The sequence below is a fragment of the Trematomus bernacchii genome, unplaced genomic scaffold, assembly GCF_902827165.1.
Source record: "Trematomus bernacchii unplaced genomic scaffold, fTreBer1.1, whole genome shotgun sequence".
Taxonomy (NCBI): domain Eukaryota; kingdom Metazoa; phylum Chordata; class Actinopteri; order Perciformes; family Nototheniidae; genus Trematomus; species Trematomus bernacchii.
Genome location: NW_022987531.1, coordinates 2,323,287 through 2,342,913, shown reverse-complemented (window position 1 = coordinate 2,342,913; position 19,627 = coordinate 2,323,287). Strand labels below are relative to the sequence as shown.

General features: G+C 40.1%; 1 protein-coding gene across 1 annotated transcript in view; it reads right to left on the bottom strand.

Annotated features, from left to right (window-relative positions):
• Positions 1 to 19,627, bottom strand: part of LOC117476109 (gamma-aminobutyric acid receptor subunit pi) — a 108,110-nt gene that overhangs the window by 30,309 nt on the left and 58,174 nt on the right. The window contains exons 3-4 of the mRNA XM_034122486.1: positions 10,428 to 10,540; positions 5,362 to 5,429 (exon numbers count right to left, since the gene is read on the bottom strand). Coding sequence (XP_033978377.1) covers positions 5,362 to 5,429; positions 10,428 to 10,540 — 181 coding nt within the window. The remainder of the gene's footprint in view (positions 1 to 5,361; positions 5,430 to 10,427; positions 10,541 to 19,627) is intronic.

Below are 19,627 nucleotides of genomic sequence, written 5' to 3'. Positions count from 1 at the left end.
TGCCTCCCCTGCCTCCACTGACTGCACGTCGCTGCTGTATACCTAAAACCGCCAACGTGTCACATTTACCCGCTATTGATTTTCAAGGTATAATGTTATTTTATTTATCATACAGAACAGTGAGTTTTGATCGCACAGGGATGAAACTTATACCAATAGAATATGTGGACTCTCAGCTTTTCATATGATATAGTTTGTGCAGATAGCATGAATTATAAAATATCGCTACCAGTGCTGATTTAAACGCTTGGTGTTAGACTTGTGTTTTGTTTAGGTACAAATCTCTCTATCTTTCTCTCTCTCTATCTACAGTATAACTATCTATCGATCCATCTATAATGTTCTGTTCTATGGACATATCCAGGGGTGCACATAACTGGTACGCAGGTACGCATGCGCGGCAACAATCTGAAATGCGTAACGTCACTTGTGTCACAACGCGCCTTTGCGTACCTGATAGGTCATCAAAACAAAACACATATTTCGCCTACACATGTTTCTTGTCAATACTCAGTGGAGTAAATGATTAGACATGTCCAAAAAAAACAAAGACATTAAGCAGCCACTTTGCCGTTTCGCTCCCTGCTAAAATCTTCAGACTTTCTATGACTGATTGAACTGGGTGCTGGCCGTGCCGCGCAGGACATAACCGACGGACCTGTGAAGCTTCACAGGAGGCAGAGGCTTAGATCACTGGACGACAGAGTTGGTCGCCGTGTGCACAGACGGAGCTGCTGTTAACGTCGGTGTGTACAACAGAATTGTACCAAAACTACGTCAACTGGCTGCGGTGGGAGACTCCCCTGTGCACATTCTGTGCCCCGCGCACACACTGGAGAACTGCGCAAAATCAGCTGATCACAACGTTCACGCTCTGTGGTCAAGCTGCTGCAGTTTTATTTACAACAAAGTGGAGTAAAACACACAGCTGCAAACTTACTCAGGCTGTTAATGGAAGAGTTTGAAATCAGACAGAGGTGGAAGAAGTGTTACTCAAGTAAAATTAGAAAAGTATTATCATCAAAATCTAGTTAAAGTAGCGACAGTAAAAGTAGTCATTTTGCAGATTGGTCCATTTCATAATAATGTATATGATATGTTTTATAATTATTGATCATTAAAGTGTTTAAAAATTAGTTTGAATGACTTTGTATACTGCAGGGTAGCTTGTGGATTTACTCCAGGTGGAACTAAAGTCTGATTTAACACTTGATTATATTTTCACATCATTCATCCACATCTGTAAAGTAACTAAAGGTATTAAATAAATGTAGTGGAAGAAAAGTACATGATTTACCTCTGAACTGTAGTGGAGTAGAAGTACAAAGTAGCATAAAATAGAAATACTCAAGTAAACTACAAGTATCTTAAATTGTACCTAAGTACAGTACTTGAATAAGTGTACTTTGTTACTTCCCACCTCTGAAATCAGATATGACTTCAAGTCATGTGATAATTTCTTAGTATTTGATCCTTCAACTTGGCCTCAGGAAATGCAAGGACTTCACAGTTTTGGCAACAAGTTTTGGAGAAAGCAAATTGGAGGCTTACAAAGAGACAGGGAGGTGCATCTTCATCATCTTCATCATCTAGCATGCAAGAAGTGTAAATAGAGGACAGTGAAGGAGACACTGAGGAGGACAGTGAGGAAGACTGCACTTATTAACACCACGCTTCATGTGGGGTGAGTACCAAACGCTGTCTCCTGGTACTCATCTGAGTAACTCACTCAAAAAGTTATGTGCACACCTGGACATATCATTGTCTACATAAACAGACGACGCAGACTACTTCTCTCATTCCGAGTGTCCATCTTTATTCAAATGGCACGTAACCTGCACACATGCATTACGTCCTCAACGTGAGCTCAGTCATCCAAGATCTTGTATTCTCCAAGATGTTACACTATCTATAACTGTCTATCTCTCTCTATCTATCTATCTATCTATCAATCTATCTCTCTCTCTCTCAATCTATCTCTCTATCTATAAGGAACCGCAGTAGACAAAAGGCGTTGCTATAGCAACACGTCATGTTTACGCTGCATTTTCTATGAGGTAAATATTACCCGCTGGCGGATATAGGTATAAAGGGCAATCTTTTGGGCCATTTTTTCAATCTGACTTCATATTGACAATTTTTAACAACAGAGGGTGCTACTGTACATAACACACTTTCAGGAAAAGTCACGGACTGGGAGACTTTAATATTTTATTGAAAAAAAGTTACATACAATCAAAACACAGCTGCGGGTAAAATTGACCCGTTGGCGGTTCTAGTGTTAAGAAGCCCTGAGACACAGTTTCGTGAAAAAATACCCGGGTTGAACAGGTTAATCACGGCAGCATTTAGCTGTATCTGGGTAGAATTATCCTGATCAGATACTCAGCATAAGCTCCCCCCTAAAGCTTTAGACACAGAATCAGCACTTTAGTAACAGGGCTGAAATAGAGGGGCATGATGCATGGCTAGAATGGGTGATATGTTTGGTATTTTGGGAAAAACACTTCATATACATGTTTTTTATATATTTGTATATGTCTGATGATGGCCACAGCCACACAGGGTAAACCAACTACACTGCACCCTCACCTTCAGTAGTTTTGCTGCAGTGCAGCTGCAATAAAACATGCCAATTAACACCACACATTTGCTTTAAATGGTAAACTCTTTATTTGATTGTAATCTGACATTACTTCAAACATTTTAGCACAGCTAACACAAGTATTTGTTTGTATTAATTACTTTCTTTGTCTCTTGAGTTACCATGTCCATTGGGGGAGGTTACTGCCTGGTTCAGCAAAGGGCGTGGCCGAGCACTGAGGACTGCAAGGAGCCAATTGGGACAGATTGGAACAAACCACCTGCTTCCATGTCAAAGGGGGGATTTGGGATGTGTCAGTGTCCTTTGTGTATTCTGTTACTATTAATTATCCCTTGGTTTCAACTTGGTTTGGCCAAGCCACTAGATAGGTTCCTTGGTTTTTCATTGTAGCAGGTCAGTTTGTTGAGTTAGCACCTGTTAAGTTATTAGTATTTTCTGTTGACCTCTTTTATAGGCCTAGTTATTAGAAATTATTGATTTATTATGTTTTCTTTGGACTTTTGGGTAAATAAAAAACCCAGTTTATTTCCCCCAAGCCTGTTTTTCAGGTTTCAGGCTCGAAAATGACATGCCCAGAACAAATGACTATAACTTCACTTCTAAAAGGGTTAAATTAATAATCTTTTTTCTCAAAGCAAGGTTACATCTGTGAGTTGGATGAAGAAGTGTCAGAATCAATATAGATGTTTCTGTGTCAGAATAAATTCAGATGGAACATAGTAAAAAAGTGTAAATTCTTACCTCCGCCTAAAAAAACATTACTTATAGTGAAAACCACCCTTGAATGATGGGTTAGTAGCCTAAAAGATTTAGGAATCCAAAGTATAACATATAATAAGTACCCTGTATCAAGATTGAGGCAAAACAAGTGAAAATTGACCTTTTTAGAGAGATTTAGGGAAAAAGAGTCCAGGCGGACTAAGCTTTGGGCACATTTGGGCACATCTGGTTCCATCAGTGCCATTTGACCTTTTTCAGGTACCAGACTGTAAAAATCATTTTATAACATTGAATCATCACTATAGTTATTCATTCCATCAAAAAAATTATTGTAAAAGATATTTAACCTGCTAATTATTGTCATGGATTTGAAAACTGATGTTGTTTATTTGCTATGTTCTGGCTGCTAGCTCAGTGAATTATTGCCTGCAGTGATGGGGTGTATACCCATGGAATCTGTGGAATCTCAGCTTTCAGATGATGTGTTGTTTGTGCAGAAAGTATGAATTATAAATGATCATTTTTGTGAGTTATGAGCAGAAATAGCATTAGTCCATCTTTGCTAAGGGCTCATTGAAAGGCTTCTTGTGGGAATTATTATTATTATTATTATTTTTTTTTTTCGTATCGTCAGTTAGCTGAGTTTCTTCCCATCAGCTGGGTGTGGAACATTAATAGTTTCATAAATGACACTTCAGAGATCACACTGGTGCTAGCAGATGTACAATTTTCGGACCCTTCGGCGGGTCCGTGGGGTTTAACACCACTCCTGTGTCCTGTTGCCTTACTGCTTGGTCCCTGACAGTCTGATACCTATAATATATGCCTAAAAATAGCATAATAGGAGACCTTTAAGACCTAGTGTGCTGAAGCAACAGTGATCATGATTACTTTATGTCTGCAAATCTGTTCTGTTTTTAATGACACTGAAGATATTTTGTGCCCTACATCCCTTTTAAAAGTACTGATGTGACATCATGTTTGGCTACGTATTTCTCCTCTTATGTTGTAACAGGATTAGAGTGCAATGTACAAGCCACAAGAATGGATCGGTCCCAGTGGATACCACAGTTTAAGTGAGGCTAACAATGATGAAACTGGAGTATCTTTATGTCAACTAACATGTCAATGCAGAAATAGCTACCATGCTATGTAATCTCTTGTTTGTTGTTATTGAGATCCAATTTATTTATTGAGATTTGGTTCAGTCTCACTATTTTGAATTGGGACCAGAAACTACAGTCATTATGGTCTATTCTTTTCTGAGCTTGTTTACTTGCTTGCTTTATTTGAAAAGGAGTGTGTGAATCTGCAAACTTTTTGATTAAGATTAAGATATCCTTTATTTATCCCAGAGGGGAAATTCAGTTCTTCACTCTGTTGTTATTTTACAATTACACACAAAGGCCTGAAATACAAACAGAAACTATGGACATGAACTGATGGAGGTGGCAGAGTGAAATGTGCCGCTAGTGTTCCGGCACCCGGGAGCAGTTGGGTGACACCTCAGCAGGGCCCAGGAGGTGAACTGGCACCAAAAACCAATCCACACTCTTTATTTTTGGTCCGATTGGGCCTTGAACCCGACCCTTCAGTTCCCAAGCCGAGTCCCTACAGACTGAGCCGAAGCCAAAACATATTGCACCATCTGGTGGCAGAATAAGCAAGACTGAATGTCTACGGTTATGCAAGTGATCCATCCTTTATGCTGAAAACAGTATTTTCAGCTATATTCCAGTGAAATAAACTGTTATGTTCTGTCAATTGACTAATTGATTACTCACCAATTAGTTACACCAAAAATAGATTTCACTTACTGGCTGTATTACTGTTTTAAATTATTGGCACATTTTGACACTTGCAATGATTCAAGTTAAATATTTCTAAATCCATATATGAAACTAAACTTTGGTGGGCCCTGGGGTTGAAAGGATTACGTGAGGATAAACAGGATATTAGGATACGTGTACAACTTAAAAACTACTGCTGCACTTAATTTCTTATGTAGTTTTGTGGTGCTTAAAATATTGTCTTACCATGTTGATCTCTGAGATGGTGTCAATGCTGGCGATGTCCAGGCTCATACCCACTGTTACAGGACCATCTAGAAACAAAAAGTAACCAATACAAATCAGTGTCGTACATTATTTACACATTGCATAATCCCCATGATTTATATGTAAATACTATATGCTTGTTTATAGTGTATACCTAATGCATACATGTAACTGGGTTATATGAAAAACTGTATATTGGTGAGTCATAGGCTTCTATAGCTGTATTATAAAGAATGGTGTTTAGAGAAAAGTTTTTGAAGGACATTATATTTCAAACACTTCAGACTCCACGTTGCTGGCACGTCAACAGCTGCAGTCTGTCAAGTGTGAACCCCCAGAGGGAATCAGTTCTCCATCATTCACCATCAAAGAGGGATAACTTTATCACTCTTAAATGTTTCATCATCCTATTAGCCTTGTCTCTCTCTTATCAATCTTAATTTTCATTAACGAGACCAATGAGTCATATTGCAGATCCTGTGTGAGACTTAGGCTGGTGCCCCACGGGAACGATCCGCATATCCGGTTGTATCCGCATATTTCTCTTGCGTATAGCCCTTTTTGCCACACGAGGCCGTAACGAAAAGATAGAAACGGACCCCGCAAACGACAACGGGTCCAAAGGTGGATAGATCTGGGAACGGAGCGCTCTGGGGGGGGTCATACGGCTCCGTGTGATCGCCTCTATACGATCATTTTGTGATAATGATGAAGCAATAGCCCTGCCTCCCCCCACCTCTGCTGCTCACCCCCGCAAAAGTAAACTGCACACTGAATTCAGATTATTTATCTTTATCTCGATATGGACATAAACGCGAGTGAAGTCTAATCTGACAGGACGGAGACACGCAGCTCCTCCCGCTGTGAAGCAGCGGGAGCAAAACACACACTTCAAGTCAGATCATCACCCTTAGCTATTTTAATTAGCCTACCTCTCAAACTACCTAAACTAGTTATAAATATGTTTATTTTTGTACTGTCGGCCGGGTCACTGAATCAGCTGCTGCATGAGACAGACACTGACGCTGCCAGAAGAGAGGAAAAAGAGAGGACAGGCTCCGTGTATTTTATTATTATATATAGTCGTTATTCATTTGTTTTAAAGCTTAATAAATAACAAAGAAGACCTTTGACCGGCACTTTTATAATTTTGTCCGGAAGATTTAAACTTTTACACACGTTGACCGGCGAAAAACTCTGCCCGGTTCCCTCGGCCCTCACCACGGTGAATAAACAAAAGGGCAACCATGACGACCATGCTTCTTCGCTGCTTTTGTGGAGGAAGTTACAGCGCCACGTACAGGCTCGGCATATGTACTGCAGCTTTTTCCAGTGGTTGGAGCTAAACGGAGCTGTCTCGTGTGAACAGACACTATCCGGTGTATATTGCGCGTGGACGGAAGCTTTTTTGCGATTGCGTTAATCCTATGCGTTTTGCCGTATGCGTTCCCGTGGGGCACCAGCCTTAGTGTGTGCCTACTGAAGATGTTTGGGTGTAGAAACTACATGTATGTGCATCATAAATAAACTGTAGTCTAAATGATTCAGTCATTGTGACATCAACCAAGAGTTTATGGACATCTTTGGTTTTCGGTCGCCACCATCTTGTTTCAGGAACAACAAGTGGCACGAGAAGTACATCTCTGAACAAAACAATTGTATTTTACCAAAATGTAACTGTTAAAATTAACTAAAAAAACTGTGTGAAAAGTTCCAAGACAAAAACATGGACAGCACACAAACAGGACAACAGTGGTGACCCTTCAACCCAAAGGTAGCCACGCACTTAAACATACCCACATTATCATCTATTTTACTGTAAATAATCTGAATTATGGTGAATAGCCACCATTTACCAAATTAACATCATAATGAATTGATTGAGACTAAGTGTCTCACTGAATAGTAAATCAAGCAACAAATTGGGTAATCTTCTCAAGACTTCTATACAATGGGACATCTGCTATGCTTGAACCAGAGTATTCCCCCTAATATAGTATATCAGGCTTTCAAATAATAGTTTCAACACTTTGAGAAGTATATTTACTTACTTTGGAGGAAAGTTCAACGTGAAGATTAATGGTCATCTTGGTTTTTTAGTCATACCATTTGTGTTTTTTGGAACAATAAGTTACACGAGAGGGTGGAGCTAAGTACATTGCTGAACAAAACATTTTAAGGTAACCAAAATGTTACTATTAACATTCATGAACTTAAAAAAAAAGAAAAGTTCCAAGGCAAAAACATGACCAACAGTGGTGACCCGTCAATCCAAGGGTAGACACGCCCTCAAGCATCATTTATTTAACTTTAAATAATTGTAATATGGTGAATAGCCATAACTTACTAAAATAACCTCATAATGAATTGATAATAGAGAAACATTTTCACTTAGACTTAGACTTCTATAACCCTTTGGATGTAGTAAATACAACACTGCAACCACTGCTGATGTACAATAAAATGTACATCAGCAGTGGTACTGCTGTGAATGGAAACAGGAGAAAACAGCTAGCTTTGCTCTTTCCAAAGCACCCCTGGAGCTCACTACATTATATTAATTACATGTAATATTAAATGTGCTTAATCCGTACAAATATCACTTTGTTCTGGGTATGGTTATGTTCCAGGAAGCACAGCTGTCTGCAGTTATATAATCTACAAACATATAGAGTGGTAATAATCTTTCTCATCCAACACTGCAAGACAAGCGAATAAGTGTGTGTGACCCAAAACGTCAAACTAATCCTTAGGGTTACAGTATGAGGAACAATGATTAATGTCTTGAGTAATGGGTCAATGGGTCAGACTGCAGTGAGCGAGGGGCTGTCTGTTGACGAGAAGTGACACCTTGCACCCAGCCTGCACCAACATGTTGGAAATATTGTATTTGCCCTGTATATGTGGTTAAAGATACCATGACAACACAAAGAATTACAGTGTGCATGACGACACTGTTGCAGCTGCTGTATATCTAGCAAAAATATTTATTGGTGCTTTTTTCCCTAAAGGGTTAGAATATGAACACAAAAATTGCAATTCACACATTGTAATGCAAATACATGTGTGTGGGTGTGTGTGTTCCCATCTCTGTGTGCCAAGCTTGCGTTTCTAAGCGGGATGACTTGTGATTATACTGAAAAGCATTTGCCCCGGTAAAGTCTGAGGTGTTATTACAGATTATGCAGCGAGTAAACAAACCATAATCACATTGAGACAGATTCCCAGATCCCAGAACAATAATGGTAGGGAGGGATTTGCAGGGGATGACATAACATTGTTTCTCTGGAAAGCTTCTCTATTGGAAGTAAATTAGTCGCCTACTAAAAATTTGAATCTAAATCACATTGTGCATTAGCAGATCTAATCTTGGCTAAGCTACAACATTACATTTTCAGATGCATATATTAAAGTGTAGCATTCTAGTACTCTTTCACTGGCCCTATATCAGTGTTTCCTTCTGCATGAATTTCCCTATTATTGATCAAAACCAAGCGGCAAACTCTGGGGCAGAGCCGGGAGGCCAATAAGGAAGTGCCACAAACTGCAGTTCATCTATTGGCCGATAGGCGATGACTGCAGAAAGGATGAATTTCCATAGACCGCCATGTTAAAATGCCCAACTTTACAGCAGAAATAAACATGTTTCTACCCCTGGATGCAATACAAATTATTTGGGATATAGTTAGATTCCACCTTAATGATTATTAATTGTTGAGTGAATAGTTTTATAATGCAACCCTTTTATTTATATTAGGTCTTAAAGTTTTTGCATAAATTAGGGCGTGGTCACTTTGATGGACAGGTACGTGCCTCACTGTCAGCTAACAGCAACTTGTCCACTCTGCTAGGCTACAACGTTAGCTAGTTGTAGTTACTGTACTTGACCCTTCAGCCGTGTTCGTGGTGATTGTGCCTTTTAGGGAATGTTGTTACAAATACCAGACAATTAAAATGTCGTGCTGTGCGCTTGAATGTACTAACAGAACTTCCAAGAAGTCTAAAATGATAATATTATACATGTTAACCCCGTTAGCAGGTGTTTGTGTGCTTGTTAGCTTAGCTTGTTATATAGCTAAGCTAGCTAAGGACGTAACACTTTATACATGTATATACATATACAGTTTAGTTTATTATTCAGCCTTGGGTAAGACCTTTATAGTCTATGGATATGACGCCCATAATGCTAAACGAGAGCAAATGTTAAAAGGGGACCCAATTATCCCAGTGGTGGCCGCCGGAGCTAACGGAGCCGCAGGGGGCTCTGTTAGCTCTGGGCGGCGGAGTCCGGCGTTATAACTGGAGATCAAGGAATGCAGCGAAACGCGGACTTGGTTCGCCTGCAGCCCGCTGTAGTATTAGCTAAATAAATTATGTTGAACAAGGCTTATTAAGCTGAACATTGCCACAATTGTTCTGCTATGTATCGGTACTTATTTTACTTTATTAACGTGTCAATGACAAGCATTAAGAATAACAAGAAATAGCTAATTCTCTTGCAGATTGTCTCGTTTGATTATGAATGTCACGTTTATATAGTGGACCTACACTGTTTTATCAAAACCAAAGTGCAACGCAGTAACTTGGTATGCATGTATTTCATGTTAGCTTAGCTTCTTAGCTTGAGCTAGCTCTGGAACTTCCAGCTCGGTGGCAGCAGGTCCCGCCTCGGCTCAGCCTCTTTGCCCTTATTTGGATCAGGCTGGAGCAGGCGGGAGTTAGACTCTGACGTCACTGTCGAGACGTTAGTGGCCGACTCCGCCTACTAAGGGCTTCTCTGCAACTCTGCAGAATCCTATGGGTGACGTCACGGACACTACGTCCATTTATATATACAGTCTATGATCAAAACGTACATTCAATATGAGTTCTGACATCTCATTACACCATACATATGCAGCTAAGTTAAGTATGTCAGCGGATATTTCTCAAAGGGACGCACAGGCACAAAATTGCAATATGAACTGTTCTTGTTCTCTGTCTACCGCACATTTCCCCTGAGTGTTCAGTCATTCACTCGCTGCATGTGTCTGCAGTTTCCTTACTGTCAAAGAAGGGCCTGAGGTACTTGTTGTATCCTTTCATCAGCTTATGAATGGTGGGAGGCAGAATCTCTCCTTCCTTCATTTCTGCGTTGAGCATCGAGCTCTCTAACAACCTGAGAGAAGACAGAGAAAGAAGTAAAAAGAGGTAGGAAAAAAACCGACAAAGAATTTATATACCAAGCGGATCTCTAGAATTCACAGAATCTGCAGCGGCTTGAAAAGCAAATGTTACACAACATGCTGAGTTCGGGAAAAGACAGGAGATTATAATTGCAATTTAAATGTAATACAATCCCAAAAAAAACCTCCTTGTTTAATTGATTGAAATGACCACGTTTGGAATATTTTAAACTACCCATCTGCCTGTGTTTCCATCGCCTGACGCCTTTAAAATGACCATTTGCTTTCATGAGATTTGTGTTCCTCCCTGTGTTTCTCAATGCTATCCTTAAAGGCACATTGAAGTGTGGGAAGATGATTATATTGCTGGCAATTGCGGCTGGGTAAAAGAACACTCATTGCGCCTTCCCCAGCGGTATGTGTGTTTGTGTATAAATCAGGCTCTAAATACAGAACGCCTGCTCGGTAGAGAAAGCCCAGGGGCACGTGCCATGATGTAAGAGGGGCTGAGGCAAGACAGATCAGCCCGTGTGCAGAAGCAGAAAACATTCATCTCCAAATGTAGGCAGCCTCTCAGAGTCCCCTCTGTCACTTGTACGCTTCAAATAAGTGACAAGAGAAAGAGTATAAACGCAAGGTGGGATGTTTTTCATACGTAACACAGCATCATCCATTATCCACACAGGCATTATTAGGGTGCTTATGGATTCAGATTGATATTGAGTAATTTGTGTACCTATATCGCTGTAAACAAGTTGATCGATTTGAGTCAAGTTAACTGGTAGTTTCAACACTGTTTGTTCTATAAATCCAGTTGCTTAGTAATAAAAACAAAAAACATTAGTGTCACAATTGCTGGACAGGCAACATCCTCTTTCAGTTTGTAGCTATAAAACAACCCTAACCTTCTTTATCATGAAATGATCAAGTACATTTCCTGATATATAATAACAACAATAATAATAATAATAATAATAATAATAATAATAATAATAATAAGCACTTTTCCTACACCAACTCAAAGTGCTTTAACAACATGGCAAACATCACAAATAAAAACAGAACAATAAATCAGAGGCCTGTACTACGAAGCCGGATTTTCGCTTAGCGAGGTAACTTCAGGGTAAACTCTGGGTTTCCGGTCCTATGACGCTGGTTCTCTTCTTACCGGGGTAGATCTCCATGGTAACTTATGCGGAACGGCAAACCTGCTCCGGAGGTTCCAGGATAAGAGATCAACTCAGTGAAAGCACCGCCTGCTGACCAATCAGAGCTCAGTGTGCGGAGTTTAAAGCTATCAAGTCATATTACAGGATAAAGGAAATACAGAAAAACTGCCATTACAGGAAAGACTGCCGGCAAAAATCAACTGACTGTGTGAACGTGAAAATGAATAGAATATCCCCTCCCATCTTCAGAGCAATCTGACTAATATAACATTAGCGTTAAGAAAGCTTACTTAAATATCTGCCAAAACATAAGTAACCGGATCAAAGAAACATTACGTACAGTCCGCAGAACTGTGAGCGCAGACGGCGATGTGTCCCATTATCATTCATATCATATCACATCATAATACACATATATTTCCTTATCTGAGTCAGCTTCTTGAGCCGTATCTGGCCGTGCAACACTCACAGTGTCACATACTGTATGCAGAAGTATTATTTTAAGCAACACATTAAGTTGACGAAACTCTCGAGTCAAATGTAATTAAAGTCAGATCCACTCGTGTCTTATACGGGGCAGTGATATCATAAACCTGTTAATGTACACATTCAAACACTTTTTTTTTTACCAGCTGTATTCATCTTGCAGGTACAACTATGTGGCTTTTATCCTGGATAAAGTGTTTAAGTCATGGATGTTTAAAGTTTAACTTCTTCATATTTGTCTAATATTATAGTTTTCTTTTCATTCAGGAAGTATGACGCTGCGCTGTCAGTACGCTTGTCCATGTTTTTTGATTGGTCAAATGTTGCTAACCCGCCCCTTTCATGTGAACGCGCACTCAGCCGGACAGAGAAACCCTGGCTTGAGTTACCGAGTTGATAACCAGCGTCGTAGGACCACTTAGCGAGATCACGTTTGTTTTGGGTTAGTTAAGCCAGAAAACTCAAACATATCCAGGGTCTGTTGAACTGGATTCGTAGTACAGGCCTCAGGTCAGACATTAAAACCTTTTTGCACACATGCAGCATAGCAACATAATATAACAGTTTAAGGGACACAGGGTATGATGATCAAAAATAAAACACAATATTATAAATAATGATAAAAATATCACCTCTGTAAAATAACTAAAACCCTAAAATAAAAACCTATACAAGAAATAAATAAAACAATTGAAAATACACCAAATAAGGTAATAATAATAAAAACGAATGAATAATTTATGCAACCCTGCTCTTGGTGAAGAAATGTTTATGTACAGTACATGTCAAAATAGAAACGTCTCAAGATGAATGCTATGATTTATTGATGATACAATAGGAGATGTATGTTTGTTTTCTGTAGGGAGGCACAGTTTGTTGCACTTTGGGACAAAACAATAATAATGATGTAATGATGCTGTATGATGTCCTTTTTGTTGTTCTGTTTATGTTTTAATGTTTCATGTGGAACCTACTTGAGCAGGTCTCCCTTGAAAAAGAGATCAATGATCTCAATGGGATACACCTGGATAAATAAAGGTTTGAAATGAAATGAAACAAGAGTCCAAAGCAGTTTACTGCCACGCGAGCAGCTTTGTGAGGCAGAACAGAGCAGTTCTTTCAGCTCAATGCTAATGTTAGCATGGCAGTATTCTCATAATGGCAAAACATCACACATGTGATACAGTAACATCTACCCTGTTCATTGTCTTGTAGTTAACATTCTTCAGAGGTGTAAAGAAACTAAGTACATTTACTAAAGTACTGTACTTAAGTAATTTTGAGTATTTCCATGTTCTGCTTCTTTATACATCTACTCCACTACAGTTAAAAGGGCAGTAATGCAATTTTACTCCACTACATTTATTTGACAGCTTTAGCTACTTTTAGCAACATGCATCTCTAAAAATTAAACTAGTTGACTAACTCTTTAGGTCACAAAAGAGTAAAACATTTAAAATATTTTACGAAAAGTCAATCAGAACTTAAACAGTAAAATGCTACTTGATGCACAAATATTACTGAGAACTGTCACGCAGCGACAGTATGACAGGGGAGGCAGAGCCTCCCCTGTCATACTCCAATGTAACAGAAAAACAACTAAAGAAAAACTAAATAGTAATAATAATAAAATGTCTCCACTGATCTGTGTTGTAAGTGTGATTTCTGTATGATTCCAATCGCTTTTTATAGTCAAAATCAGCAAATTGGCCGAGCTCCGCTACAACTACATGGGAGCGATGAGGAGTGAGGCAGGGACGAGCTCTGCCTCACAAACAAATGATTAAATGATTATTGTTAAGGGTTATTGTTAAAGCTTTACTCATTGGGAACTCAGTATAAGAAACATCACTCTGTTGAGATATCTGTCTGTTTTACACTCTTTGCCCAACAGGGGGGTTTGTGTGCAAATGACCCCTTTGTGAACCAATTGGCTGGAAAGCCTAAAAGCTTCATAAGCGACCATCACTGGCCTCAGGCAAACAAGAACCTTGATGCAGAAAAGGTGGGTTTACAACAGGGGTGCCCATTACGTCGATCGCGATCGACCGGTCGATCGCAAAGGTAGTGTGGGTAGATCGCATGGCATTGAAAAAAAAAAAAGTTTTAAAGTTTTTTAAGTTAGCCCATCATCCATCCTTACTATGGCATTTGCCACTTGATTGACGTACAGGTACGCCAGTCTGAGTTGTATTGTGCCATACGGGTTCATGCAGTTATGAGGGGGCCTATGTAAGCGCGCCACAGTTTATCCGCCGTTTACTCCACTAGCACCCCCCCCCCCGATCTTTTGGGCTTGGTCATTTTAAAAGTAGCTCCCAAGCTGAAAAAGTGTGGGCACCCCTGGTTTACAAGGACACAGGTGAGTTAGGCAGGGTCGGCAACAGAGAATCAGTCCGGGAAAGAGTCTGGGATTGCAGACTGTGACAATGTGGAAATGATCCTGCTGAATAAAAAGTGCAGCTATCATAAACGTGTTGGCCACAAAGTTGATTTTCTACAATATACTGAAATCCAATGGGGAAATCCCAATACTTTGTATACCTCATCACTGCACCTGTCTATAAATAGTACAACTTAATCCTGGAATGTCATACAACAAAGTTTAAACCATGTGGTATTTAAACGTTATGATGACCTAAGGAGAACATGAATGAGACAATTCATTGCATTCCTTTCGATAGTTTTAGGGAATTTCACTCACAAAGTCACAGAAGCACTAATTAGTAATCATCGTGGACCAAAGTTAAATGGAAATCCATTCAGTATGTCAAGAGTGTCATCTTCATGGTGGCACTAAAAATAAAAAGTCAGGGGGATCACGAAATTCATTGGCAATATGTCTTTCTGGGGTCATGAATGTCCAATTATTCCATTCCATCCAATATTTTTGAAGGTATTTCAGTCCCTACAAATTGGTGAATCTACCCACCATCACTACCATCTCCGTCCTTAAATCACAACTGGATTTTGTTTCAAATCTGAGTGAAAGAGACTGAGACTGAGTCGCAGCTTGTGAATAATTACGAGAGACATAAATAGAAAACAGAACAATGGGGAATGTATCAAATTCATAGCACTGAAAAAATAAATTGGACAAATATTTGTCTTTACTAAATCACTATCATATCGGTCTATCAAGTAATCACTAGTCCTTTTCATATCCTTTGAAACTCGGGAGAGTACATGCTGTTCTGCTCCACCAAATCCACCAAACGACCGATGTGCCAAACCTGTAGACCAAAAACTAAAAATAACAGAAAAGCTCTTCCCCCAGGATCTCAGAACTTTCACCTGACTGTGTCGAATAAGCTTAGACACTGGGGTAACTCGCTCCCAGCACACTGTTGCTATGCTGCATGGAGTCTCACTCACATGGCTCGCAGTCTGTTGTTTCAGCAGGAACAGACTCGGATGGGAAAGCCATGTTAGTGCCGGTGGAGGCAGCACCGCATTATCAATCTGGGTCGCCCTGTGTGACCCTAATTACAGTCAAATGGTTTTGCATCTGTGTAACTGTATAAGTGTATTCATGTGTGTATTTCAAAGCATGTCTCAGCAGCGGCACAGAGGAGGATAGCAGCAAGAAATGGAAAAAAAATAAAAACATGTCGGAGGGGGGAAATGTGATTGAAAGTGCTGTACATGCAATAAAAGCACTTACTGCGATAGCAAACAGAAGACAATAAATTACAACAGCAAATATAAAAATCAAACACAGGGAAATGTCAGGAGTCGTACTCCGCTCTGAATAGAAGGCCAGGGAGAAGAAGTGAGTCTTTAGTGTCTATTTTGTTGTTTATGTGCAAGGCACGATGATGAAGATAAGAGGATATTTAGGCTGAGGGATGCACGGATAAACTCCCACTTACGTCTATTGTACACAAACACACATACACACAAACACAACTCATATGTATGTACTGTAGGGTCCCTCTCTCCCCAGATGAAAGCACAATCTGCGGAGTGCACAGTTACCCAGAATGCACACTGACAGACCTGACACACCTGCCCACCAGGCTGCCTATCAAGAATAACAAGTTTACATGTTGAAAGCTCTCCACTGAGCTGTAGGCTGTCCCTGCCATACTAAGTTACAATATTGCTTTGGATTGAACACAACGTTGAAAACATAAATATAAACAAATAAAAACTGTGGTTTTTTTGTGTGCCTCAATAAGATCGAATATTATATATTAGCTGCCATTGGACACCTTCCTATATTTATTTTTAAAAGTATTAAGTGACACATAATGATGCCTTATGACCCCTCTAATGTGACACTGCAGCATTAAACATGTTTGTATTTGCTGTGAGGAACCCTATTCTGTTTTTGGGTTCAGAGCCGGCCAGCTAACCAATCAGAGCAGACTGGGCTCTGGTTTCAGACAGAGGGTGAAAAGAGGTGCTGCAGCACTTTTTTTCTTCATGAGAAAAATGAAGACCTTTTTGAACATTAAAGAAACATGTCACAGTAGAGCCACAAAATAGAAACCTAAAAAACATAATAGGTGAGTAAAACCAAATAAATGTGCTTTTCATGTTTCCATCATGTATATTGCCGGCTTATGCTATCATCGCGGGGGGTGCAACATGTATTTGTGCTTTGTATATTCACAGCATTCAGTGAAATCCAGATAATTTACTCCGGTGAAAATAATTCCAGTGTGCACTGGTAGTAAAGCATTTAAATCATGTGGTTTGCTGGGTGTTCTCAGTGTCTGTTGGTAGACACGCCGCTACACTGGAGCACTGTCACCTTACTTTATCATGTAAAAGCATCAGCTGGTTTCACTCCCACAAATCCAACACATGCAGGTTATCCTTGAATTGTCTGAGGGTGTGAGTGTGCTTTTCTGTCAATGAGGACGCCTGTTCACTCTGTTACCCCCCCCCCTGACCCATTGCTTTTTTAGATGGACTCCAGCCCCCTCACAACCTTGAAAAATTATTGGATGGGTTGACCAGTTTTAACATTGAATGTGGCATTTCTGACATGAACCCAGTGTTTGAAGTGATCTTTAGCAAGTCAAAAAACACTGACTGTGAGGCCAAATAGACGCCAAATGTTTGCAAAAACGCATATTAACATATCAACTTGCTCAACAGGATGTCAACAAGAGTTCAGGACACCATCGGATTTCTGAGGGCTTGATATGTAATTGCACTTGAAACACCTATCTGCACAGACACATGACACTGCGGATGTAAACAACATCTTCTAATGTGCTAATGGGCCAGTCCCAAGTGATCGCTTCTTCGCCTTCTGAACTTGGTGGGAAGGAAGTGCCGGCAGGAGGCAACGATCAGTCTGTCTCTTTTTGTAACGATCAAAGTCTTCTACTATTCTACGTAATGATCCCTTTGGTTTGCTTATTGTGCTCCGCTTCTCTCCTGTCTGGATCTTGTTCATTCATTATTTCTCTCCTCATCTCTTATTTGTTTCCCTATCTATATCTCACAGCATTACCAGTCTGAGTTTATTCACTGCACCATGATTATAATAATTAGACAATATATTACACCCGTTGTATGACTGCAAAGCATAAAAACCTGGTAAAAACTCATTAGTCACCAATGATTGGTTTTCATTGGTACCCGTCTAGGGAGAATCAGAGTTACACGGTTAACTGAGGTGATATTAAAAGACATCTAAAATGGAAGCTTCTCCTTGCCTCAGGCTGTAAGACTCTTCATCTCATCCTTTGTAGTCCAACATAAAACTAAAACAGTTTTGTTCTGCTTTGTGTTTTCTTGTGTAGCATACACGGACTACACCTTCCATGCAGTTGTGCAACCTTTTGATGTAAATTGACCACAAATTAGCCATGAAATAGGAGGAAATCAGAAATGTACTGCCAATTAATGAACTGATGATAGCCGTCAGATTCTGTTTTCATGTTGAGCTGCATTCACATAATACGCGCTGAAACAGCGTTGTGTTTTTATGGAGATAACGCTGCCACCTGACAAGGCAGAAGTGCTACCCTTCGACGTGCAACCTATCAGATGACAGCTCTGTGAAGTGGCGCAAGCTAGCTGCAAGAGTAAACATAGAAACAAAACTAGCTTTTTTTCAAGAGTAAGATGTTAGGTTTAATATCATTCTAATGTTTTAACATTAAGTATGAAGCTGCAAAAAATTAGAACCTATTAGCTGATTAGCTTAGCTTAAACACCGACCAATACACAAAAATCTGGCCAAATAACATGTTGTTTCTTGAAGCTGATTTACAAAGAAATACCTCCACGATGTACGCACAATTTTGTAACTTTTACAACAGAGAGACTGTTGGTCATACCTCAAGAAGATATCAAAATTATCGCCCCTCCCTCCCTTTTCAGTGGTTCCCTGTCTGTCTTTTGCGGGAGTGTTGGTGTTTTTGCCTTTCCTCATTCTCCCTTCTACAACCATCTGTCTTGGTCATCAGTGTGCAGTGTATGTATTCTTTATCATACAATCCTTATCTTAACATGCATAGAGTTTTAACAGGTATGGACAATCACTTTAGTGACGGGTGAATGGAGTCGTCCTCCAGCCGGTGCACTGACAGAACAACTGTGGTTTGTATTAATTCAATCAGACATTACAGCAGTGGTTGTTGTAGACACACCAGGCTGAAATCTTCAATCTCATAAAAATGCTAACTAGAAACAGAACATCTGGCCTGCTAATGTGGCACAGCCATGTGGTACAACAGCAGGATGGAGTGTACTATACATCAGGTCTATAGGCTATGCTGATGTGGCTCGTGTTTTGATGTTGGATGCGTGGGTGGAGGAATAGAATCAGACAGAGTAATGCAGGAATGACAGGGTGGCTCGAAATGAAGGAATCAAACCCTGTGGGGAAATGTGCCTTTTCAGATCCTGTGTCATGACTATAGCCTCCCCAGATACCCTGACCCCCCTCACTCATACTCTTCTACCCCACATCTCAAGGCATCAGTCAAGGCAGCACTTGCACATTTCACAATGGATTAATTCAGTTGAAAACAACCCCTGCAGAGAACTGAGTAACGCTCTCTCTGGACCCCCTTCTTGCTCTCCTTGCATTCTTCCTCCCACTCTGCAGTATGTTCAACTCCAGCTCGCCTCTCACTCTTCTCTTACGGATTCATGTCATTCGTTGTTCCCCCAACACCCTCAGCTGGTCTCCTCCCTGCAGCCATTGGCATGCCGTGCCATGACGCTGGAGCCTCACATAGGAGCGCAGCACATGTGTTCTGTATCTGCGCTGGGAGCAATTGTATTGAATATTCCCCATTCAGGAGCATGTACAAATCAGCTGAGCAGAGTGGGATTTAATAAGGCGGAGAGAGCAGCTCCATCACAGGTTTTATATCTTCTTTTGGGTTCCACATTCCCCAAACTGGCACAGGTCCCTTCATACATTTTCACGAGTTGAGTTTCATGATCTTTCTC